We start from the raw sequence: 27,395 nt of genomic DNA on the forward strand, positions 1-27,395 counted from the left end.
CATTGAATGCTTTAAGATTTTCACTTGTCTTTATTAATTTAAAGTCACCTTAAGATATGAAAACTGGTTCTTCATGTGTCTTGTTTAATATTAATTTATTGGTTAGAAGTTAAAATTGTAATCTGATTTAAGAATTAAACAAACTTATATAATTTGAAAATGCACAAAACAGAGAACTGAACATATATATATATATATATAGAGAGAGAGAGGATATTTGTTGGATTCGGTGGATTATCGATTTTAATTCATGAGTGATCATAGAAAATGATATTTTCACGAGTGGCGCAGTGACCTTTCATGAGTGATCATAGAAAATGATATTTTCACCAGTGGCGCAGCCATGAGTGAAAATATATTTTTTCTATGATCACAAGTGAATTAAAATCAATATTCCACCGAATCCAACACATTTTCTTTTTATTTTATGCTTTTTTCACAGTTTATATACATTGTTATAGAGTTTAACTAAAGAATTTCGCTGGAATAATGACATCATTTGGTATAAAAAAAAGGACGTCACTTCACAGTAAACAGTGAAAATTATCGATAATTTTCACTGAAAATTTTCAATGTTTAAAACAGTGAAATTATCAGTTTAAATTCACTGATATTTCACAATAAACCACCGGAAAGCATAACATAAATAAATAATTAAACATATATATATATAAATAGTGGCATGTATTTCAAGAGAATCACTATTACCACTGTTTATGAGTGTTTATGGCTGTACATTAATTCAAGTAATTAAACTTTAGTTAAAATATTAATGAAAATAAAAGTACATCACTTAAACAGGAAAGCCAATACATTAAATTTGAACAGTGAAAATAACACAATTTTTTTTCCTTTCTGATTTTGTCATGCTTATAGAGATGTAGTGAATTGTAAATGAAATGAATGATTGTTTTCAATAAATCTAATAAAGATGCATGCCAATTTAAATCCATGATTGTTTTTTTTCACTAAATCAAATTCTAGTACCCTAATCAGATTCTGCTCTGTTCTTCTCAAGATTGTTGCTAGAGTCCATACAACCTGTTGCCTGTGTCTGACACACAAGAGTGATGTTCCTACTATTAATTAATTACTTTGAGACAGCAATAAGCTGATTTTGTTACGATTCTGTTTTCTCAATTGAATTATATGTTACAAGTTTTTAACATGTTGGCACATCATCTGTTATGTTAAATCAAAAGTTCTTTTATTCTTAAAAGATTTAAATTAGGGATTGTCATCAATTAGATTAAGGTAAATTAGATTCAAATTAAATTATTATTTACTGATTATGAGATTCAACATGAAGTCCATCTTGTCAGCATGCTCCCTCAAAAAGTATTTATTTATTGAATGTTTGATTGCATGTAGCGGCTATTATAAAAGAAATGATACATTTCGAGCTTATGGTGCATTTGTGTTGCAGGGTAAATCAAAAGAGGAAAAAAAACAGGAACGTGTTTTATCTATGATAGTAATTGAAAAGAAAATCAAAATATTTGAATTTTCAGTGCTGTTTGAATGAAGTTTCTTAAGTATATTTTGCATTAAAACTCAACAATCTACAATTTATTTAAAATATACAACATTATAAGTAACACAGATCTCTGAAAATTTGACATTTAGTTAATTGAATACTAATCATCATGATTAAGTTGACAGTAGCTAATGCATGTGTCATTTAAATTTATGTTGGAATGTGTTTCACAAGGCTGTAAAAGGGAATTGAAGTTTTTTAATGTCATGCGTAATATGTTACTAGAGAAAGCCTAAGCCCTACAGAGCTAATAAGGCCTTTTACTGCACCATGAGAATAGTATTTTGTTTAACTGTCACAGGTAATGTCAATGAAAAAGCAGGGTGCCTCAGCCTAATCATATTTATAGTGTCACAATACTCGTAAAATCTAACATTGAGATCTTATTATAAAGAGCTGGTAAGCTCAGTTGGAAGATTAATAGATTACAACGCTTGGCAGGTTTGATTGAAACCATGGCCATATAACTAAAGGTAGTGTTGTGATTGGTCATGAGATTACAACCGTTGGCAGATTTGATTGCCAACATGGCCACATAACTAGTGTGGTGATTGGTCAATTGATCATTTTTTAGCCAATCTCTTGCCTCTGATTCAAGTAGGGCGGTGTCAGATACTGGCAAAGGACTCTGATTCAAGTAGAGCAGTGTCAGATACTGGCATAGGACTCTGATTCAAGTAGAGCAGTGTCAGATACTGGCATAGGACTCTGATTCAAGTAGAGCAGTGTCAGATACTGGCAAAGGACTCTGATTCAAGTAGAGCAGTGTCAGATACTGGCATAGGACTCTGATTCAAGTAGAGCAGTGTCAGATACTGGCATAGGACTCTGATTCAAGTAGAGCAGTGTCAGATACTGGCATAAGACTCTGATTCAAGTAGGGCAGTGTCAGATACTGGCATAGGACTCTGATTCAAGTAGAGCAGTGTCAGATACTGGCATAAGACTCTGATTCAAGTAGGGCAGTGTCAGATACTGGCATAAGACTCTGATTCAAGTAGGGCAGTGTCAGATACTGGCATAGGACTCTGGTTCAAGTGGGGCAGTGTCAGATACTGGCATAGGACTCTGATTCAAGTAGAGCAGTGTCAGATACTGGCAAAGAACTCTGATTCAAGTAGAGCGGTGTCAAATACTGGCATAGGACTTTGATTTAAGAAGGGAAGTGTCAGATACTGGCAAAGAACTCTGATTCAAGTAGAGCGGTGTCAAAAACTGGCATAGGACTTTGATTTACGTAGAGCAGTGTCAGATACTGGCACAGGACTCTGATTCAAGTAGAGCAGTGTCAGATACTGGCATAGGGCTCTGATTCAAGTAGAGCAGTGTCAGATACTGGCATAGGACTCGGATTGAAGTGGGGCGGTGTCAGATACTGGCATAGGACTCTGATTCAAGTAGAGCAGTGTGAGATACTGGCAAAGGACTCTGATTCAAGTAGAGAAGTGTCAGATACTGGCATTGGACTCTGATTCAAGTAGAGCAGTGTCAGATACTGGCACAGGACTCTGATTCAAGTAGGGTGGTGTCAGATACTGGAATAGGACTCTGATTGAAGTGGGGCGGTGTCAGATACTGGCATAGGACTCTGATTCAAGTTAAACGTTGTCAGATTCTGGCATAGGACTCTGATTCAAGTTGAACGTTGTCAGATACTGGCATAGGACTCTGATTCAAGGAGAGCAGTGTCAGATACTGGCATAAGACTGATTCAAGTGGGGCAGTGTCAGATACTAGCATAAGACTCTGATTCAAGTAGAGTGGTGTTAGATACTGGCATAGGACTCTGATTCAAGTGGGGTCAGTGACAGATACTGGCATAGGACTCTGATTCAAGTTGAGCGGTGTTAGATACTGGCATAGGACTCTGATTCAAGTGGGGGCAGTATCTGATACTGGCATAGGACTGTGATTCAAGAAGGGCGGTGTCAGATACTGGCATTAGACTCTGATTCAAGTAGGACAGTTTCAAATACTAGCATAGGACTCTGATTCAAGTTGAGCGGTGTCAGATACTGGTATTGGACTCTGATTCAAGTAGGGTGGTGTCAGATACTGGCATAGGACTCTGATTCAAGTAGGGCAGTGTCAGATACTGGAATTGGACTCTGATTCAAGTGGGGCAGTGTCAGATACTTGCATTGGACTCTGATTCAAGTAGGGCAGTGTCAGATACTGGCATAGAGCTCTGATTCAAGTAGGGCAGTGACAGATACTGGCATAGGACTCTGATTGAAGTGGGGTGTTGTCAAATACTGGCAAAGGACTCTGATTCAAGTAGAATGGTGTTAGATACTGGCATTGGACTCTGATTCAAGTAGGGCGGTGTCAGATACTGGCATAGGACTCTGATTTACGTAGAGCAGTGTTAGATACTGGCATAGGACTCTGATTCAAGAAGGGCGGTGTCAGATACTGGCATAGGACTTTGATTCAAGTTGAGCGTTGTCAGATACTGACATAGGACTCTGATTCAAGTAGGGAAGTGTCAGATACTGTCTTAGGACTCTGATTCAAGTAGGGCGGTGTCAAATACTGACATAGGACTCTGATTTAAGTAGTTTAGTGTCGGATACTGGCATAGGACTCTGATTCAATTAGGGCGGTGTCAGATACTGGAATAGGACTCTGATTCAAGTAGGGAAGTGTCAGATACTGGCAAAGGACTCTGATTCAAGTAGAGCAGTGTCAGATACTGGCATAGGACTCTGATTTAAGTAGAGCAGTGTCAGATACTGGCATAGGACTCTGATTCAAGTAGGGTGGTGTCAGATACTGGCATAGGACTCTGATTCAAGTAGAGCAGTGTCAGATACTGGCAAAGGACTCTGATTTAAGTAGAGCAGTGTCAGATACTGGCACAGGACTCTGATTCAAGTAGAGTGGTGTCAGATACTGGCATAGGACTCTGATTTACGTAGAGCAGTGTTAGATACTGGCATAGGACTCTGATTCAAGAAGGGCGGTGTCAGATACTGGCATAGGACTTTGATTCAAGTTGAGCGTTGTCAGATACTGACATAGGACTCTGATTCAAGTAGAGCAGTGTCAGATACTGGCATAGGACTCTGATTCAAGTAGAGCAGTTTCAGATACTGGCATAGGACTCTGATTCAAGTAGAGCAGTGTCAGATACTGGCATAGGACTCTGATTCAAGTAGAGCAGTGTCAGATACTGGCATAGGACTCTGATTTAAGTAGAGCGTTTTCAAATACTAGCATAGGAATCTGATTAAAGTAGTTCAGTGTCGGATACTGGCAAAGGAATCTGATTCAAGTAGGGCGGTGTCAGATACTGGCATAGGACTCTGATTCAAGTAGAGCAGTGTCAGATACTGGCATAGGACTCTGATTCAAGTAGGGGCGGTGTCAGATTCTGGCATAGGACTTTGATTCAAGTGGGGCGGTGTCAGTTCCTGGCATAGGACTCTGATTGAAGTAGGGCAGTGTCAGATATTGGCATAGGACTCTGATAAAAGTAGGGCAGTGTCAGATACTGGCATAGAATAAGGCACTTAGGACTCCTAAACCAGCAAACATAGGAAAAGTATGACACAGTAAACTTACCGCTGTGATATGACTTGAATACTGCTGAAAACCACGAAAAAAGTAAAAACAAACAAATTGCATTTGTATTTTACACAGAAACAAAAATTGTAATTCAGATCACTCCCTTTCTGTTGATTTTAACTCCATTCCTGCTAATAGTATGAGTGACAACAGTATGTCTATAACTGTCCATGTTCTCTACATTTCAGTTGGAATGAATGATTGATTAGAACATGTATCTGACTGTCCATGTTGTCAACATTTCAGGTGGAATGGATGAGTGACAAGATAATGCGAGCCTTTGAAGATCACCGTAGCAACCCATACCACTTCAAGCACCTGAAGCTGTGCCACAATCTGTCAGAGCTTGGAAGAATTCCAGAACCAAAGGTTTAATTTTGTGTATTAGTTGGGAAAAGTTTCATGTTATCACAGGGATGTAAATTAGAAAAAGCCTAAGGTCTTAGGCCCCTTGAATTTAAGCTTGGCCCCTTGAATGTATGTGATAATTCCTCTATAAAAGAAGAACTGAATGTAAAAAATGAAGGCAACTGTTGCCAAAATTTTATACTAAATTACCCTGTAGTTAAGTTGAAAAGGGAGTGTCATTATAAGGATATTTATCTCATTAAATTGTTATGCAGCTATACTTACATAGAAAACCAGAACTAGGCGTTTGATTGAGAAAAAAGTGTCTTGTTACAGGATTAGCCAATTATCAAAATATTTAAGTGTATTGCCCAGCTGTTCCAAGAAAAGGTTGGTATGACTCAGTAGGATTATTGTCAAAATTGTAATATTTTTTTTTATATTTTATTCATTCCAGTGGTTATAGAGAAATATCAGTATGTCCGTCTGTCCACCAGATAGTTTCCGGATGATAACTCAAGAACGCTTAGGCCTAGGATCATGAAACTTTATAGGTACATTGATCATGACTCGCAGATGATCCCTATTGATTTTGAAGTCACTAGGTCAAAGGTCAAGGTCATGGTGACCCGAAATAGTAAAATGGTTTCCGGATGATAACTCAAGAACGCTTATGCCTAGGATCATGAAACTTCATAGGTACATAGATCATGACTCGCAGATGACCCCTATTGATTTTCAGGTCACTAGGTCAAAGGTCAAGGTCACAGTGCCAAAAAACGTATTCACTCAATGGCTGCCACTACAACTGAGAGCCCATATGGGGGGCATGCATGTTTTACAAACAGCCCTTGTTTAGGTCATGAAATCATGCTTTTAGCGTAATTCTCCAGTTTAAACAAAAAAATAATCATTTGTAAGGATAAAATTATTTTGTTGACATTAAATTTAATTGATTTATAATATCTGGCAGTATTTTTAGATGTGGAGTGAGTGGATTTTTTAAAATGTCAGATATAAAACTTCAGACTGGAAGGTTCTTTTGATAGTTGGTTTTGTGGTTGAGAGTCAAACATGGAAATTACTGTCTGACCAAGAATGTTGGTTGATCCCACAAGTTGCGGTACTATCGCGGGGAGATGTTTTCTAGGAAATCAAAATGGGTATATTATGTCTGATTGTGTTTTGAAAGCAGTTTTACTTTTGAAGAAGTAAACACCAAAAGGTTTGCCTTTTAAAAATATGATATTTTATAATGCAGCATTGTCGTAGAGAAATCTCCAAATAAACGATTTTCTTGAAGAACAATTATTATTATTATGATTAATTGTTGTTAATTCTTGTTGTTTTGTAAGCTCACCATTTCTGTGTGATACTCCCTCAAGCAAAGTGACTGCATTAGATAAAGATTGAGTTTAAGAAATATCTGACTTCTGCATGTATTATTCAACAAGGCTCGTTTGTCCACAAATACATCTGCTTATCTGCAATCTGTTCTTGCCTGACTGAGCAATGACTCTGTGCACAGCTGCACATACAGCATAGTTGTGATTTCAGAAGACAAGCCCTGTTACTAGCATTCATGTTTGTCAGTACTTGTTATACCCCCACAAACGAAGTTTAGGGGGGTATATAGGAGTGAGCTTGTCTGTCGGTCTGTCGGTCAGTCCGTATTAAGTGTCAGCTCTCTATTTCAAGTAGTTTTCATCCGATCTTCACCAAACTTGGTCAGAAGTTGTATTCTTGATAATGTCTAGAGCAAGTTTGAATATGGGTCATGCCGGGTCAAAAACAAGGTCACAGGGTCACTTAGGGCGTTTTAATCATCACAATGTTGTCCGCTCTCTAATTCAAGTAGTTTTCATCCGATCTCCACCAAACTTGGTCAGAAGTTGTATCTAGATGATCTTAAGGCCAAGTTTGAACATGGGCCTTGTCGGGTCATAAACTAGGTCACCGTGTCACTTAGTGCGTTTTAAACATTCAGCATGTACTTCGCCCTATAATTCAGGCAGTTTTCATCCGATCTTCACCAAACTTGGTCAGAAGTTGTATCTAGATGATCTTAAGGCCAAGTTCGAACATGGGCCTTGCTGGGTCAAAAACTAGGTCATGGGGTCACTTAGTACGTTTTACACATTGAGCATGGTGTCCGCTCTCTATTTCAAGTAGTTTAAATCCGATCTTCACCACACTTGGTTAGAAGTTGTAACTAGATGATGTGTAGGTCAAGTTCAAGCATGGGCCATGCTGGGTCAAAAACTAGGTCACGGGGTCACTTAGTGTGTTTTAAACCTCACCATGTCTGCTCTCTAATTCAAGTAGTTTTTAGCTCACCTGTCACGAAGTGACATGGTGAGCTTATGTGACCGTGTGATGTCCGGTGAGCTTATGTGACCGTGTGATGTCCGGCGTTCGTATGTGAGTGTGTGCGTCAACAATTTGTTTGTGTAGACAGTAAAGGTCACAGCTTTCATCCAAAATTAATTTAATTTGGTCAGAATGTTTATCTTGATAAAATCTGGGTTGGGATTGTATTTGGGTCATCTGGGGTCAAAAACTAGGTCACTAGGTCAAAAACTAGGTCACATAAAAGGTCAAATAATAGAAAAACCTTGTGTAGACAATAGAGGTTGCAGTTTACATCCAATCTTTATGAAATTTGGTCAGAATGTTTATCTTGATGAAATCTGGGTTGGGATTGTATTTGGGTCATCTGGGGGTCAAAAACTAGGTCACTAGGTCAAAAACTAGGTCAAATAATAGAAAAACCTTGTGTAGACAGTAGAGGTCACAGTTTTCATCAAATCTTTGTGAAATTTGGTCAGAATGTTTATCTTGATGAAATTCTGGGTTGGGATTGTATTTGGGTCATCTGGGGTCTAAAACTAGGTCACTAGGTCAAAAACTAGGTCAAATAGTAGAAAAACATTGTGTAGACAGTAGAGGTCACAGTTTATATCCAATCTTTATGAAATTTGGTCAGAATGTTTATCTTGATAAATTCTGGGTTGGGATTGTATTTGGGTCATCTGGGGGTCAAAAACTAGGTCACTAGGTCAAAAACTAGGTCAAATAATAGAAAAACCTTGTGTAGACAATAGAGGTTGCAGTTTTCACCCAATCTTTATGAAATTTGGTCAGAATGTTTATCTTGATGAAATCTGGGATGGGATTGTATTTGGGTCATCTGAGGTCAAAAACTAGGTCACTAGGTCAAATAATAGAAAAAAAACGTCAACAATTTGTTTGTGTAGACAGTAGAGGTCACAGTTTTCATCCAATCTTTATGAAATTTTGTCAGAATGTTTATCTTGATAAAATCTGGGTAAGGATTGAATTTGGGTCATCTGGGGTCAAAAACTAGGTCAAAAACTAGGTCACTAGGTCAAATAATAGAAAAACCTTGTATAGACAATAGAGGTCACAGTTTTCATCCAATCTTTATGAAATTTGGTCAGAATGTTTATCTTGATAAAATCTGGGTTGGGATTGTATTTGGGTCATATGGGGTCAAAAACTAGGTCACAAGGTCAAATAATAGAAAAACCTTGTGTAGACATTAGAGGTTACAGTTTTCATCTAATCTTTATAAAATTTGATCAGAATGTTTATCTTGGTGAAATATGGGTTGGGATTGTATTAGGGTCACCTGGGTCAAAAACTAGGTCACTAGGTCAAATAATAGAAAAACCTTGTGTAGACAATAGAGGTCACAGTTTTCATCATATCTTTATGAAATTTAGTCAGAATGTTTATCTTGATGAAATCTGGATTGGGATTGTATTTGGTTAGTCAGATGAGCGATTCAGGGACATCATGGCCCTCTTGTTATCCAATCTTCACCAAAATTGGTCAGAAGTTGTATCTTGATAATGTCTAGAGCAAGTTTGAATATGGGTCATGCCTGGTCAAAAACAAGGTCACGGGGTCACTTAGGGCGTTTTAAACATCACAATGTTGTCCGCTCTCTAATTCAAGTAGTTTTCATCCAATCTTCACCAAACTTGGTCAGAAGTTGTATCTAGATGATGTCAAGGTCAAGTTTGAATATGGGTCATGCCGGGTCAAAAACTAGGTCACAGAGTATCTTAGTGCATTTAAAACCTCACCATGTTGTCCGCTCTCTAATTCAAGTAGTTTTCATCCAATCCTCACCAAACTTGGTCACAAGTTTTATTTAAATGATCTCCAAATCAAGTTTGAACATGGGCCATTCGGGGCCTAAAACTTGGTCACGGGGTCACTTAGTGCGTTTTTTAACATTCAGCATGGTGTCCGCTCTCTATTTCAAGTAGTTTACATCCGATCTTCACCAAACTTGGTCAGAAGTTTTATGGAGATGATCTTAAGGCCAAGTTGATCTTAAGGCCAAGTTAGAACATGGGCCTTTCTGGGTCAAAAACTAGGTCAAGGGGTCACTTAGTGCATTTTAAAAATTGAGCATGGTGTCCGCTGTTTTTTTTAAAGACGATATGCAAAATATTATGTGTCAATGCGGCATGTGGGGGTATTCGTCATGTCTGTGACAAAGCTATAGTTTTCGTTGTTTAGCCAAAAGCAAAAGGTGTAGTAAGCTTGAGGCCTTTACTTCATTCATCAAGTAGCAATAATTATTATTGTGAGATGGATACATACATGTTTACATATTTTTTTAAACCAGATTACTAACACAGAAAACACATTATTTGGTAAATTGACTTGTTACAGAAAATAATGGCAGCTGAAGTGTCTACATAACACTGAAACTGATCTTAGTGTATGAATATTTAGAAATCTTAGATCCTTATGCTGGAATAGAGTACAATACATATAAAACAACATTATATGAGTCGCGTTCTGAGAAAACTGGGCATAATGCATGTGTGTAAAGTGTAGTCCCAGATTAGCCTGTGCAGTCCGCACAGGCTAATCAGGGACAACACTTTCCGCTTTTATGACATTTTTGTTTAAATGCAGTCTCTTCTTAGCAAAAATCCAATTTAGTCGGAAAGTGTCGTCCCTGATTAGCCTGCGCGGACTGCACATGACTTATGCCCAGTTTTCTCAGAACACAACTCCTATAAGCTGTGTCATGCAAAAAATGGGTTTTATCCTGTATGCGATCAACGTATCACCATCCTGCGTTATCTTGAAGTCTGATCAGGAGCTACACTTTAAGTTTTAACCCATTTATGCCTAGTGGACTCTCCCATCCTTCTAAATTGGATCAATGTATTTTCAAAATTAGGGATGTCTAGTATACTTATTTCTATATTTAGAATATTTCTTACAGAAATTCCTTTAAGCAAACAGCGCAGACCCTGATGAGACGCCGCATCATGTGGCGTCTCATCTGGGTCTACGCTGTTTGCCAAGGCTTTTTTTCTAGACGGTAGGTATAAATGGGTTAAAGTCATTCACAATTTCTTGATCTCATTTGTGAACAGCAAACCTCCTGACCAGGCTGCTCACATGGGAGGGTAGTCTGAAGTATTTGCTGGCCAGATATGGCATAAGACCCATTTTTATGCCCCCGAAGGTGGGCATATAGTGATTGCATTTCAGTCCGTCTGTCTGTCTGTCCGTCACACTTTATGTTTAGGTTTAGAAAAATGCTCATAACTTATATGTTGCTTCAGATGTAACCTTCATATTTGGTATGCATGTGTATATGGACAAGGCCTTTCCATACGCACACAAATTTTGACCCCTTTGACCTTGACCTTGAACTTAGGGTCCGTGTTTAGGTTTCGAAATCTGCGTTTAGGTTTCGAAAAAGTGTTTTTTGGGGGCATATGTCATCCTATGGTGACACCTCTAGTTGCATGATGTGGTTCATAATATTGACCTAAGTAGGTTTAGACAGGAGTAAAATACAAAAAAACTTTGGGGTCCAGTATCAAATAATGAAGGTTTTTACTTGTCCCTTTATTATACTTGTTAATGTTTTGTGCACATGTTTGGGGATTCATTTTCTTGCAGAGTCAGCTATAAGTCAAAAAGAAGTATTGTTGATGGAGTAGTTGCCCTTTGATAGGTTTTGTATTTTATTGTGATGATAAAGTACAAAGTCAGATTGTGAATACTTGTATTATTGTATCTGCTTTTGTATTAAAGTACTTTATCAATGTGAATTTTTTTCTGTCTACACTTTCCACGTAGAATGGATATTTGTTTCCATATAAGGAGAAAGTGTCGTTCCTGATTAGCCTCTTCTTACTGCACACCAGTGCACAGGCTAATCTTGGTCTAAACTTAACGCACTTTGTGTTTGGCTCTATTGTAGCCTAAAGGCTTCTTTGTAATTGTTCTATGGGCTACTTCACAAAGATATGGAGACATCTTCAAAACTATGTTTTAAGTTTTCATTTTCACATATTGTTTGCAGATCTGTGCATTTGAGTATTAACCCTTTCAGCGCTAGAACCGAATTTTGAAGGCCTTTGCCAACAGTTTGGATCCAGATGAGATGCCACAGAACGTGACGTCTCATCAGGATCCAAACTGTTTGCTATTCTGATAGTATTCTTTGAAAAAAAATGAAGAAAATGCTAATTTTATAAATTCTGCAGATGACATTTTAGCAGACGACAAATTTCCCAGCATTCAAAAGGTTAAAACACATGTGTTTTTTGCAGAATTATCAACACATGATATCCATGGTATCATTTATAGAAATGATGACATCATCTTTTTGTTCAGGAACTTGATATGGTGTATACTAAATTGATAAAAGGGAACTAGTATCATGTCCATCATTGTATACGGTAGGAAACATTTCCAAATGTTATGGAAAAATATCAAGCTTTTATTGCAAACAGCACTAAAGCAATAGCTGTGTTGGTAAAAATCCCTGAATGATTGTCTGTTTATAGATTTTTTGCGACTGTTCTTCTTATCACATGCAAATGGATATAATAAAACGTAAGTGTACATTATAAAATGTGAATATATATCATAAAATGCAAATTAATATAATAAAATAGAAGTCTGGAATAATGGTGCATGACTTGAACAGAAATAATAGCCATGTCACAGATGGAATACGAATGTTAAGTTTATTTTATAGCTTGATCATTCATATTTGTTTCTTATTTGGTGAATTTTAGCTCTAAAGATATCTTACCCACTGATTTACTTATAATAGACATATTTTGTTTGATATTTGTTGTTAATGTCTTATCATAGGTTCATGCAAACAGTTCATGTGGATAGCACTACTGCTTCAACACTTCATTTATGACAATTTAACTTCTTCAGCTGATTATCATATGACTGCTAAGTGTTGCTTAGACAACTTTTTATGATTTAACCCTGCACCACTTAGATACGTATTTTGACGCATTTGTAGTCCCTTAGAAAGTTAAATTTAATTAAAGGCCTTTCTTACTGGATCCAAGTTTTGAAGGTTTCAGTTAAAACCCTTAGATACTGATGAGCAGCAAACAGCATAAAACCTTTACTGTGAGTTACTTGCCGGCTTTTCTGGTTTTATGCTGTTTGCACATCGGTTCTGAGTGGGAAAGGGTTCAACAGTACTTTTTATGAGGCCAATTTTGTTATGCTACCTGCTTTTTCTCATAAGCATATAGTGATTGGCACATCTCTCTATACCTGTATTTGAAAGTACTTACGTCCATGAGTACCTGCCAAAGCTTGTTGAACTCCTCTTTAACCCTTTACCACTATGATACGTATTTTCACGCATTTGTAGTCCCTTAGAAAGTTAAATTTAATATAAGACCTTTCTTACCAGATTTAAGTTTTTAAAGCTTCATCTCCAAACCTTTGATACTGATGAGCAGCAAACAGCATAAAACCTGAACAGACGGCGAGTTACTTGCAGGCTGTTCTGGTTTTATGCTGTTTGCCATTTTCACTTTGCTTCTAAGTGGGAAAGTGTTAACCACTTAGTGGACCACTTAATCACTCTCGCTTAAACTTTCACAATGGAATGACCATAATGTGAAAGAAAAAAGAGGAATTCTTGTTGCACTTGTTTTGGTAGAATAAGGGTCCATAATCTGTTTGTCCACTATACAATATAGTATAAGTTCCAAAATAATATGTTATTTACCCTCCTGTAAGCTACAACAAACTCATTAGATGTTTTCCTTTGATTTTGTGCTCCTAAAATTCAATGAAATAAAAATATTAGTTTTTCATATTGGGAATGCATGTTTCTTTTTCTCCGCATCCAATTTTTAAAAGGCTGTTGTTGTTTTTAGCTCACCTGAGCACAACGTGCTCATGGTGAGCTTTTGTGATCGCCTTTTGTCCGTCGTCCGTTGTGCGTTGTGCGACGTCGACATTTGCCTTGTTAACTCTTTAGAGGTCACATTTATTGTCCAATCTTCATGAAATTTGGTCAGAAGATTGGTCTCAAAGATATCTTGGATGTGTTCGAAAATGGTTACGTTTGCTTGAACAACATAGCTGCCAAGGGGCGGGGCATTTTTCCTTATATGGCTATAGTAAAATCTTGTTAACACTCTTGAGGCCACATTTATTGTCCGATCTTCATTAAACATCAGAAGATTCATGCTGATAATATCTTGGGCGAGTTAAAAAATGATGCCGGTTGGTTGAAAAACATGGCTGCCAGCGGGCAGGGATTTTTTGTGTGCATATATTGCTATAGTAAAACTTTCTTAACACTCTAGAGGCCACATTTATTTTCAGATCTTCATGAAACTTGGTCAGAAGATTTGTCCCAATAATATCTTGTTATCTCAGGTGAGCGACTTTGGGCCTTTCAGGCCCTCTTGTATATTCATTTTGGTGAAGCCTTTATATTTTACTGTATTTAAAAACACTTTTTTTAATTTGGAATTATACAGCAAACTTGTGATGCTCTTAAACAAAATTGTTGATTTCATGTTGTAATTATTTTGAATTTCGTAATATTTTGTTTATATACTAATAATGAGCACTTTTCAATTACCTTTTAATGAAAAATTATAGATGTTTTTTTATATAATTCTGACAGTATTTTTAACTGTGATTTGTGCGCATGGACAGTTTCATTTTTTAAGGACTTAATTTTAATGATTCTGATTTTTACATTATAGTGTATGAGCAGGAAGATATGAACAGAAATGGACCGATCACTATTGGTTTTATAATGAATGTTTTTTAGGGAGACATTGCCATCAACCTTATTACCAATAATGGCTATCCATCTATTGTTAATCAGTTTGGATCTTTGGTAAATGATAACAGATGAATTTATGGCATTCATAGGAAAGCCCATCGTGTTGCTGTATCGTTACCTTTTGAGCTTGCACATTAGAACAGACAAAATTGATGCTTTTTCATGTTAAAAGAAAAGTGTGAGAATTGTTTGTTTGTGCAGACCGCTTTTTATTGTAAATATGTTTCTACCTTGTATATTGGTTCTTTCAAATCCCAAGATATTGCTCTTAAGGATTGTGTCCATTTGTTATTTTATTGGAAGACTGATCAATGGCTTGCTTTCTCAGGAAATGCTGTATAGGATGTTGACTTTTTAAGTAAAATGCAAATTCTGATCGTTATCAAGATTCATTTGGGATAGGTTAATGTGTTTTCTATACAAAGCATTGTCTGAAAAATCTGTTCAAAAAGTAATGAGCTTATATATTGTCCTCAAAAACATGACTTTTTCTATGTGTGCTTTTTTTTGCTTTTAAATATGAGTAAGATTATTTGGCTAAATTAAAAACAGTATCATGAAAGAAAATATTATTCTGATTCTTTTTTTGTGCCCCTTGTATAATGGCATATAGCAGTTGCACTGTCCGACCGGTCTGTCTGTCTTTCCAGCATACGTCTGGAGTTTTTTTCCTAAATGCTTGCAGATATTTACCTTATATTTGGTGTGCAAGTTTATCTAAATGACTTACAGATCAAGTTAGAATTTTGGTCAGATCCATTGATTTTTGACGAAATTATGGGTTTTGAAATTTTCTTTAAAATAACACTTTTCTGAAATTTTGTCTGAAACGCTTACTCTACTGGACTTATTTTTGATGAGTGAATTCACCTACGTGACTAACAGAACAGATTAGAGTTTCATTCAGTTTCCATTGATTTTTTATGAAGTTTTGGGCCTTGGACAATTTCCTCTAAAATATCTGTTGTGGGCATTCAAAGCGCAGTAGGGAGCATTGTGTTCCACAAAAACAACTCATGTCATACTTCAGTTTTGCAATTTGAAAAATAATATTTGATCAGAAATTTTCACAGGAGCACAACATTTACTGAGCCCTACTTTATCTAATGAAACTTAAGAGAGGTCACTGTAGCATAATGGATATGATGTCCACAGAGAAATTTTAACTGTTCCTGTACGCTTGTCAAATGAGCATTTTCTGTAAGAGGCTAGAAAACGAAATGAATTATTCTTGGATAGATTGGAACATGTCTTGAATAGAAATAGAAATTGTGTTTGTCGCCTGGAACATGTCTTGAATAGAAATTGAAATTGTGTGTTTGGCATGGAACATGTCTTGAATAGAAATTGACATTTTGTTTGTCGTCTGGAACTTGTCTTGAATAGAAATTGACATTTTGTTTGTCATCTGGAACATGTCGTGAATAGACATTGAAATTTAGGTTTTCGCCTGGAACATGTCCTGAATAAAAATTGAAATTTAGTTTTTCGCTTGGAACACGTCTTGAAAAAAAAATGTGCTTTTCGTCTGGAACATGTGTTGAATAAAAATAGAAATTGTGTTTGTCGTCTGGAACATGTATTGAATAGAAATAGAAATTGAGTTTGTCGCCTGCACTTAGTCATGTACCACAACATCATTATCTAAACATATGATTTGTTTTATCTTGCCACAAGGACAAAATACAAATTTACTGTATATTTTTTATTGTAATAACTTCTAAAAGATGTATTATCCCACAACATATAAATCATCAAATTGAGCTAAAACATGATAGAAATTAAATGTAAATAATCCATCATTCAAGCAGTGTTCCATTAAAAGTGTTCATCTAAACAGTTGCAGCAGGACTTCTATCACCACCTGGTTCGGTTCTTGAGAACTCCACCAAGGGTATACTGTGTCCATTAGCACGCACACGATGTTTAGTACCCCTTTTGACTATTCCATTCAGTTCATGACGGAAGTTCTCGTTGAGCCATCCGTACAGAAAGGGATTGATGCATGCCGAGCCCATGGCGAAAATTTTGAACAAGAGGTCGAAAAGCCGTACGTGGGGCACTATCTTTGGATCAAACTCAAGGGTCAGTCCAAACAAAGACCATGGAGTCCAGCAGATTGCATAGCACAGCACGATTGCGATAAGAATTTTATTTGTCTTGTGTTTATGACGCTTCTCCTTCTTCTTGATTGGTCGATTCCGCAGAACATTGCTTATTTTAATGTACAGAAATGTAGTGACGCAAAGGGGAAGAAAGAACTGTACTATGAGAACTGACACTGTGTAAATGTGTCTCAGAATTACGCTCTGCCACAATTCAATGCAGAATGTGTGGTATATATTTAATTCTGGAAGATCAATTACTTGGTATTCCATCTGAATTATGATTGGCACAGTTACAAGGGTGGTACAAATCGCTATTAAAGTCACGAGGCACACTGCAGTGAGCGTTGACATGCGTTTACAAAACGGATGCACAATTAGAATGTAACGATCGATGGCAATCATCAGTATAGACATGGATGATACGAATACGGGTACACCGTAAGTGGCCATGATAACTTTGCACAGAGTTTTCCCAAACACCCATTGATTGGTCAGTTGATAATGTAGTTGAAACGGCAAGTTGAACAAGCACAATAATATGTCCGAAACAGCAAGGCAAAGTATAAAAATATTTGTTGGATTTTGCAAGTGATTCTTCCGTATTAATATACACACAATCACGAGATTTTCGAGGAATCCAATAAAAATCACGATGCTATATATTACGATAATAGTAATCTTCCAGTGGCTTTCTTGTAGCAGATCCAAATTTTCTGTCCCTTGCTTGGAAATGTTTTCAAAAAACTGTAACTGTAATTGTTTGTCAAGTTCCTCCAATGACATATTCCCAAATTCGTAATTCATGCCCGTTGCAACACTGTTTGTTCTAACAGTTTCATTCACGGTTGTAGTTTTCTCCATTATATTCGCAAAATGTCATTCTTCCTCTAAATGCATTTGTGTAGTGCCAGCAAGTATGGATGCATCCCTATTTATACCCGGACAGTTTAGCAATCTTGTGAAAGTTGCTAATTTTTTCCGTTAAATGCATGGGTGCAGGAAAAACTGAGAAGATGTCTTTTACTCTTCATTCAATGTCCAAACAGAGGACTTGTTCAACATTGCAAACAGGTTTTATTCCAGCATTTTAGTATTTTTGCACTAACACTTGGAATCTAACTTTAACATGTACACATGTTAATAATTAAAATCTAGATTATAATATAAATGGAATTTGCTTCCAGATTAGCATTTATGATACGTGAAATAATCAAATCAATGTTACTGCATTACATAATGTCAATTATATTCAAATAAAAAATTGTTTCAACAGTGAAGATTCAACTACTGACACTAGAAACTGTAATGAGTTTATTGCGTTACTGATAGTTGACTCATTTGTAAATTGCAATACTTTAAAGTTTGTGCTCTTGTCTGGTTCCCAAAGTTTGAACTTCCCTTTCAATCAGTGACAAGATTATTAATGATGGGACCACTGCCTGTTTTCCTTTTATCTGAAAAATAAAAAAATCAAATTACATATAAGTTTATTTATTGCATGAACTTATTATTTTATTGTTGAAATCATATTTCTGCTAAAAAATGGAAACATAAAGAACCTTGGTTAGCCTCAAAATTCGCTTGGTCTGTTGGTGTATTTGCCCCATCCGGATTGGGTGTTGTTTAGGGCTTCACTTATAAGTTTTATAGTAAATAACATCATAACTTGAATGGAAAATATTGTACCCACGCCCTGGGAAGACTGGGCCTAAAGCTTGTGTATAAAGTAATGTCCCTGTGCAGTCTGCATGGCTCATCTGGGGTGACAACTATGCCTAAAGCTTGTGTATAAAGTAAAGTCCCTGTGCAGTCTGCATGGCTCATCTGGGGTGACAACTATGCCTAAAGCTTGTGTATAAAGTAATGTCCCTGTGTAGTCTGTATGGCTCATCTGGGGTGACAACTATGCCTAAAGCTTGTGTATAAAGTAAAGTCCCTGTGCAGTCTGCATGGCTCATCTGGGGTGACAACTATGCCTAAAGCTTGTGTATAAAGTAATGTCCCTGTGCAGTCTGCATGGCTCATCTGGGGTGACAACTATGCCTAAAGCTTGTGTATAAAGTAAAGTCCCTGTGCAGTCTGCATGGCTCATCTGGGGTGACAACTATGCCTAAAGCTTGTGTATAAAGTAATGTCCCTGTGCAGTCTGCATGGCTCATCTGGGGTGACAACTATGCCTAAAGCTTGTGTATAAAGTAATGTCCCTGTGCAGTCTGCATGGCTCATCTGGGGTGACAATATGCCTAAAGCTTGTGTATAAAGTAATGTCCCTGTGGAGTCTGCATGGCTCATCTGGGGTGACAACTATGCCTAAAGCTTGTGTATAAAGTAATATCCCTGTGCAGTCTGCATGGCTCATCTGGGGTGACAATATGCCTAAAGCTTGTGTATAAAGTAATGTCCCTGTGCAGTCTGCATGGCTCATCTGGGGTGACAACTATGCCTAAAGCTTGTGTATAAAGTAATGTCCCTGTGCAGTCTGCATGGCTCATCTGGGGTGACAACTATGCCTAAAGCTTGTGTATAAAGTAATATCCCTGTGCAGTCTGCATGGCTCATCTGGGGTGACAACTATGCCTAAAGCTTGTGTATAAAGTAATATCCCTGTGCAGTCTGCATGGCTCATCTGGGGTGACAATATGCCTAAAGCTTGTGTATAAAGTAATGTCCCTGTGCAGTCTGCATGGCTCATCTGGGGTGACAACTATGCCTAAAGCTTGTGTATAAAGTAATGTCCCTGTGCAGTCTGCATGGCTCATCTGGGGTGACAACTATGCCTAAAGCTTGTGTATAAAGTAATATCCCTGTGCAGTCTGCATGGCTCATCTGGGGTGACAACTATGCCTAAAGCTTGTGTATAAAGTAATATCCCTGTGCAGTCTGCATGGCTCATCTGGGGTGACAATATGCCTAAAGCTTGTGTATAAAGTAATGTCCCTGTGCAGTCTGCATGGCTCATCTGGGGTGACAACTATGCCTAAAGCTTGTGTATAAAGTAATGTCCCTGTGCAGTCTGCATGGCTCATCTGGGGTGACAACTATGCCTAAAGCTTGTGTATAAAGTAATGTCCCTGTGCAGTCTGCATGGCTCATCTGGGGTGACAACTATGACTAAAGCTTGTGTATAAAGTAATGTCCCTGTGCAGTCTGCATGGCTCATCTGGGGTGACAACTATGCCTAAAGCTTGTGTATAAAGTCATGTCCCTGTGCAGTCTGCATGGCTCATCTGGGGTGACAACTATGCCTAAAGCTTGTGTATAAAGTAATGTCCCTGTGCAGTCTGCATGGCTCATCTGGGGTGACAACTATGCCTAAAGCTTGTGTATAAAGTAATGTCCCTGTGCAGTCTGCATGGCTCATCTGGGGTGACAATATGCCTAAAGCTTGTGTATAAAGTAATGTCCCTGTGCAGTCTGCATGGCTCATCTGGGGTGACAATTTATGCCATGCATTAATCCAGGTTTTCACAGATAGCTGCTTATTTTTAATGTGATATTGTCTGTAAACAAATATGATGGCTACTAAGCAACTGACTAAAATAATTGATCAACCTTTAGTTTAGAAAAACATGCTACTTGATAAAATATTAAACTGATCCAGGTTTTGCCTCAAATAAGGTATAATAACCTCCTGTCAAGTATTAATTATTTAATTAATTCAGAATTTATTTCCTTTCATTGAAAAATCACGAACATCACTCTGTGCTTTTTTGAATATTATAAACCTGATGAATATTTGCCTTTTTATGAAATTGTTTAACCACTTAACATGTGATAAACAAGTGTTATGATTGGAAAATAATACAAAAATTGCAAATTAATTTTAAACACTTTGCATGAATTGAAGGTTCTATCTAGTATTATCCGGAAGAAAGACAGATTATGAACTTCACTTTAATAAATTGTGTTACTTTCAAGGGACTGCAACCAAAATTAGAACATAAATGTACTTTACTGAGTAGGAATGTTTCTATGTCTTGAATTTTTCAAATAATTATTTAACTTACTCAGAAACAATCTTAATTTATGTTTTTTTACACTCATGTTTATAATGCATTGTCAAATGCATATGACTCTCGTAAGAAACTTAATTTATTTATCGACATAATGAATTTCATTCTATTGGAATTAAGTATTAGCCAATTTATATTGACAAGACAATTCACTACATTATATTGGAATAAAGTCTCCACAAACCAAACTAACTTGTTCTGCTTGGAATAATATTTTTAAATGAAAGTTTAACAAATCTTGTATTTCCATTATGACAATCATGCAACATATCACTCACACTAATTGGTCATGAGAATAGATTTCAATCAATTTAGTAGCTATTTGCGATAAAGGAAGTAAAATCTAATTATCAGAAATAAGTGTACTTATTTATCCTGTTTCAACCTGATTACTTTAACAAAGTCTTTTATCACAGAATCTATGAGTTTCTGGCTAAATAATGTTGCTGATGAGATAATTACAATTACAAATTACTTTCCCAGGTATGTGAACTGCTTAATTGGAGGATTTTATTATTTGCGAAAATGTTGCTAAATAGGGTGTATAAATGTATGTAAGGGACGATAAGCAATTAGTTTTATTTATTTTTTATAATATTTTTTAGTTTAAACCAATTATTTTTAGCTTGCATGTATTGATAGCCCAAGGGTTTTGGAGACACTCTTAAGTTTGTGACCTAGGTAGAACCAGTGCTTGGTGTCTTCCCTAGTTGTTTCAACCATATCGTTGCACTGTAACTTTATAAAAAGAACATTTTAATTTAAAGTTTTATGTTGGTTAGCATAATTAGGGTTTAAAAAGAATTATTTACATTATAAGGTTTCAACAGGTTTTAATTTATGTTCACCATTTGTTTATTAAATTAATGTGATGTTCTTACTTTACTTTATTTTTTGTTTATATTTATGCCCCCCTTCAAAGAAGACGGGGTTTATTGTTTTGCACATGTCGGTCGGTAGGTCGGTCGGTCCGTCCACCGAATGGTTTCCGGATGATAACTCAAGAACGCTTACGCCTAGGATCATGAAACTTCATAGGTACATTAATCATGACTCGCAGATGACCCCTATTGATTTTCAGGTCACCAGGTCAAAGGTCAAGGTCAGGGTGACTAGAAACAGTATAATGGTTTCCGGATGATAACTCAAGAACGCTTACGCCTAGGATCATGAAACTTCATAGATACATTGATCATGACCTGCAGATGACCCCGATAGATTTTCAGGTCACTAGGTCAAAGGTCAAGGTCACGGTGACTTGACACAGAAAAATGGTTTCCGGATGATAACACAAGAACGCTTACGACTACAGGTGTTTGATTTTTCCGCGAATCCGTGGATTTCAGCGGATCGGGTTGTCCCGGGGTCACTTCTGAGATTCTCGTTAATTTGTTTAAAAAAATGTGGGGGAGAGGGGCTACCACCGATTCCGCGGGCGTATTTCATAAGCAGCCCGAAATATCTGCGGCCTGCGAAATCTCTCCGCATTTTACACGGGTAGATTCTGACTAAGCATTTTTTAAACGAGCGATATAATTGGCTATCGTTTCCCAATCTTCCAATTAAAATCGTTTTCTTAAAATGTGTTTGGTATTTCTTAGCAGATTCGTTTGCAATTGGCGCCATTGTCAAGCGAAAATTAAGATTTTTTAAATGACAAATAGCAATGGAATAAATGACTGACATCACCTAGTCTGATAGGAATAAAAAAATGTGTTTGTCATTGAAAAAGACTGCGTTTTAGATACAAGCAACAGATATTTTGTTAATAAATGTGCTCAGTAAATTTGTGTCACGGAAACCAGTGTTTGCAAATTGGAATTTAATCTACTCGCGAAGTAAATTCATAAGAATATTGTTCGAACATGGAAATAGACAAACAGGCATGCCGACAAACATGATTTGATTTATATGTTAGTGGGTCTGTGTATAATCAGATTCATATGCATATTCTGCTTTATTATGTTTGTCACGCTGTTCAGTTAACTGACATAGCATTGAACTGAGTGAACTGAAGATGTTAATTGCAAGATATTGAATGGTAAACAAATTAAATATATTAATTTAACTCAGTTTAATACATCATTCACACAAGAAGAACACTCAAGTGTGTTTGTTTATATTTAGTCCATTAACTGTAATTCAATACATTGACAAACTGCTGCTATTGATCACAATAAATACTGACTACTGTTTTCTTAGCATCCTCAGTATGTTAAATGTGAAGTTTAACAGGTTTTTATAAAGAAATACTGTTATGAAGTTCAAGAAGTTGTTTATTTTAATGTCTGTTTTAAGGTTTGTCATTGCGTTATGCGAGCCATTCGCGTAGTAAAAATCAGTCGACAGAATTTTCCTCCCCTCTGACTCTGCCTCAATCACACCCCTGGCCTAGGATCATGAAACTTCATAGGTACATTGATCATGACTCGCAGATGACCCCTATTAATTTTCAGGTCACTAGGTCAAATGTCAAGGTCACGGTGACTTGACACAGTAAAATGGTTTCCGGATGATAAGTCAAGAAAGCTTACGCCTAGGATCATGAAACTTCATAGGTACATTGCTCATGACTGGCAGATGACCCCTATTGATTTTCAGGTCACTAGGTAAAAGGTCAAGGTCACAGTGACAAATAACGTATTCACACAATGGCTGCCACTACAACTGACAGCCCATATGGGGGGCATGCATGTTTTACAAACGGCCCTTGTTCTACTTTCCAACTCTGTGAAATTAAAACTGTTTTGAGATGATGGTTGATATTAATTAAAGCAACACAAATATATTTTGATATGTTCATTGTTTTAATTAATGTTTATAATGAAAGCATATATTTCCCAAAATGCTCCTTCAATACTTATACGATTCGCGTTCTAAGAAAACTGGGCATAATGCATGTGCGTAAAGTGTCGTCCCAGATTAGTCTGTGCAGTACGCAAAGGCTAATCAGGGACGACACTTTCCGCTTTTATGACATTTTTCGTTAAGCAAAAATCCAATGTAAGGCGGAAAGTGTCCTCCCTGATTAGCCTGTGTGGACTGCACATGCTAATCTGGGACGACACTTTACATACAAGCATTTTGCCCGGTTTTTACAGAACACGTCTCATATAGTCTTGTGCCTATTTATTATTAGGAAAACAAAAACAGACCAAGTACAATATGGTATGTCAATATAATTGTTTTAAAGAGATATTGTAAGAATATTAAATTTAAGTATCTTACATAATCACCAGGTTTCTGACGATTTGTAACAGATGTTGTAAGGTTAATTAAAGAAGCAGAACATTCCCTGTTGATTCCTTATTGCGCTATCCATATTTTTAACACACCACTGGCTGGGCTTTTCATCTTGTTAATTCAACTGTTAATGAAAGGGATCAGAATACGCATTTGTGATACCTTGGCTCAGTTTGACTTCTTTTTTTTTTTTTACTGAAATGGATAAAACATGTCCCAGGTGTGAAATATTGATATCCTTAAAGACCATAATAATCTTATTTTTTTGAGATGATAACAAAAGAGGATCAACTGTCATAAAAGGAATTTGCACACAGATATTTGATATTTTAGATAACATGATCCGCATTCAAATTTTTAGATATCAGAATATTGTCACATTTGTATAACTTGTTTAAAGTGATAATTTGCCATTTTATTTATTTTGTATTTTTCCCTCAACAAAAATGCAGTATTTTACCAAATGCCACCAAAAGCATTGCTTTCAAGGGGTTGGCACTGAATTGTATGTCAGACATGACTATTTAATATATAGTTTAAACTCACCACACAAACTGTCACCAGCAATAAACAATGAAATTTGACAGCAGCTTACAATTATTGATAATTATTGCAAATGTAATAACAACTATAACATAAAGATTCACAAAACAATGAGTAAACATATGTTACAGAAATGTGATCTTTTGTAAAGGACTGAGAATCTCTGCAAAATTTAACCCATTTATGCCTAGTGAACTCTCCCATCCTTCAAAATTGGTTCAATTTATTTTCAAAATTAGGGATGTCTAGTATAATTATTTCTATATTTAGAATATTTCTTACAGAAATTCCTTTCAGAAAACAGCACAGACCCAGATGAGACGCCGGATTATGCTGCGTCTCATCTTGGTCTACGCTGTTTGCCAAGGCCTTTTTTCTAGATGCTAGGCATAAATGGGTTTATAAAAACAAACAAAAAGCCAACTTATCTTGTTGTTCCATATTTATACAATCGTGTAGAATTTTTTTATAATATATATTGATTGTTCTTGTTTTAATTTGTTCATTGATGCATGAATACATAAGGTTCTTATTGTTTTGGCTTTCATTTGTCACAAAGGTCAAAGTTGTAAATACAAATTCAAATTCATGATGCAATTAAATATTCAAATGCTCAATTTAATTTAAAGATGAGTTGGCAAATATAAATTTAAAAATATTAAATAAATGTTAAAATACATGTATTTCTAACTTGTACAAAATAACCAACCAAGTGAAAACAGTTGTGTGCAATCAAATTGTTTTATCGAACACAGCAGATTTTGCTATCTTTGCTTCACTTTAAAGTAAATTTATTATTTCTTAATCTGTATATTATATAAGTTATGTAATATTCTTTAAAAAATATTAATTAATGAAAGATGTTAAAGCTTTTTAAAAAACATGTATTTTCTTGTATATTAAATAGTATTTAGATTATTTTAATGGTCTATCAATTGACAAGTGTTTAAACAGCATTTCATTCATTATAGTGCTTTGAAGAAAATACATGTTATATGTAAACGAAACAATCAGTATGTAAATTCAAGTCTTACATTTCAAATGTAAAGCAATATTAATTTTTGAAGATGACTTTTTTCAATTGGTATATTTGTTGCTGCCAATTATATCTTGTAAATTATAATTGTTGCTGTTGATTTTATATATATGTTATGAATTGATGTGGAAAAATATGAAGAATAAAATATGAGCACACTCTGGGGAAAATGAGGTTATTCCTTTACCACTTAGATTTATATTTAACTCTTTACCACTTAGATACTATTAAACCCTTTACCACTTAGATACATATTTAACCATTTACCTGAATTAGATACATATTTAACCCTTTACCACTTAGATACCTATTTAACCCTTTACCACTTTTTAATAGATACATATTTAACCCTTTACAACTTAAAAAGTATTTAATCCTTCACAACTTAGAAAGTATTTAACCCTTTACCCCTTTGATATGTTTTTAACCCTTTACCACTTAAATACGTATTAAACCATTTTCCACTTAGTCTGCAAAGGCTTGCAAGGACACTTTCTGCTTTTATGTATTTTTTTCATTGAAAGACAATCTCTTCTAATTGTCAACCAACTCTAGGCAGAAAGGGCAGACTGCACAGCGTAATCTGGGATGAATTTGTTTGCACATGCATTAAGCCCAGTTTTCCCTGAGCACATGTCCTATGTATGGATAAAGACTCAACTTTATTTTAAAAGAAACGTTTCTTAATTATTTTTTGTTAAATCACCATTTTTAAGTATATTTTATTTAATCATACATATGGACCACTTATTAAATTTCAGATCCTATAATTATTTTTACTGCTTAAAAATAGTAATTTTTATAAAAACCTATTTTTTAACCCCCCCATATTTGTGGTTTATAGGGCTTTACGGTCAACTGATAGTATACTGTTCTGAAAATAATTTGTTTTATTAAAATTAATTTATATAACTGTATTGTAATTTCTATACAAAAAAACTACTCATTATAAATGCCTAATATAATAAACAAACTAATCATAACTTTAAATTAAAATAACAATAATATATAATGTAATGTTATTTTTTCAAGATGCATGCATTAATATTTTATTTAATTAATGTTTATATCAAAATTCTTAATTTGATAAAATGATCAGAATTAAACTAACCTGTTTTGTAATTTAGCTTATAACCAAACATTCCAATATTACATAATAAATGTGTGTGTTATCATTTAATCCAATTCTTGTTCACTCCTCATATGTTCACCCTTGGTTCATTACTCCATAATAGTGTAACAATAACCAGAGACCCAAAACAGTTCTGCAATAGGAGAAAGTCCACAGCAGTCCGATTTCACAGTTTACAGTTTTAAGCACCCTCCCAATAGTTTCCAATTGGCACAAGGCATTTTCTCAATCGTGCCGTATTTCCCAATGATTGTTGTATATTTCATGCTGAATTGTCACAAACTAAGCTGACTTTTCTCACTGAAATACCCCGTGCAATAATACAGTTGTCAATACCCTTTTGTCTGCGTTGCTAGTATGTAAGAATATATTGTACTGTTTTATGTCATAGCATTAGTTTGATAATAGTGATTAATCCTTACAGTGCGGGAACCGAATGTTGAAGGCCTTTGCAAACAGTTTGGATCCAGATGAGACGCCACAAAACGTGGCGTCTCATCAGGATCCGAACTGTTTGCTATCCTGATAGTATTCTTTGAAAAAAATAGAAGAAAATGCTAATTTTAGAAATTCAGCAGAAGACATTTTAGCAGAAGACAAATTTCACAGCATGCAAAGGGTTAACCCTTTACCGCTTAGATAGTGGTATTTTGACACATTTGTAGTCCTTAAGAAAGTCACATTCAATTAAATACCTTTCTTACTAAATTTAAGTTTAAAAGTCTACAT

General features: G+C 35.8%; 2 protein-coding genes across 2 annotated transcripts in view; one reads left to right on the forward strand and one right to left on the reverse strand.

Moving 5' to 3' along the window:
- Positions 1-27,395, forward strand: part of LOC127875342 (cleavage and polyadenylation specificity factor subunit 2-like) — a 229,497-nt gene that overhangs the window by 12,862 nt on the left and 189,240 nt on the right. Inside the window, exon 9 of the mRNA XM_052420339.1 lies at positions 5,354-5,476. Within this exon, the coding sequence (XP_052276299.1) occupies positions 5,354-5,476 (123 nt within the window). The remainder of the gene's footprint in view (positions 1-5,353; positions 5,477-27,395) is intronic.
- Positions 16,334-26,924, reverse strand: LOC127875344 (neuropeptide Y receptor type 6-like). Its single transcript, XM_052420343.1, has 2 exons — positions 26,646-26,924; positions 16,334-18,153 (listed from the first exon to the last, which is right to left on the reverse strand). The coding sequence occupies exon 2, from the start codon at positions 17,558-17,560 to the stop codon at positions 16,424-16,426; it is 1,137 nt and encodes a 378-aa protein (XP_052276303.1). The 5' UTR covers positions 17,561-18,153; positions 26,646-26,924; the 3' UTR covers positions 16,334-16,423.

Source organism: Dreissena polymorpha, chromosome 3, assembly GCF_020536995.1.
Source record: "Dreissena polymorpha isolate Duluth1 chromosome 3, UMN_Dpol_1.0, whole genome shotgun sequence".
NCBI lineage: Eukaryota > Metazoa > Mollusca > Bivalvia > Myida > Dreissenidae > Dreissena > Dreissena polymorpha.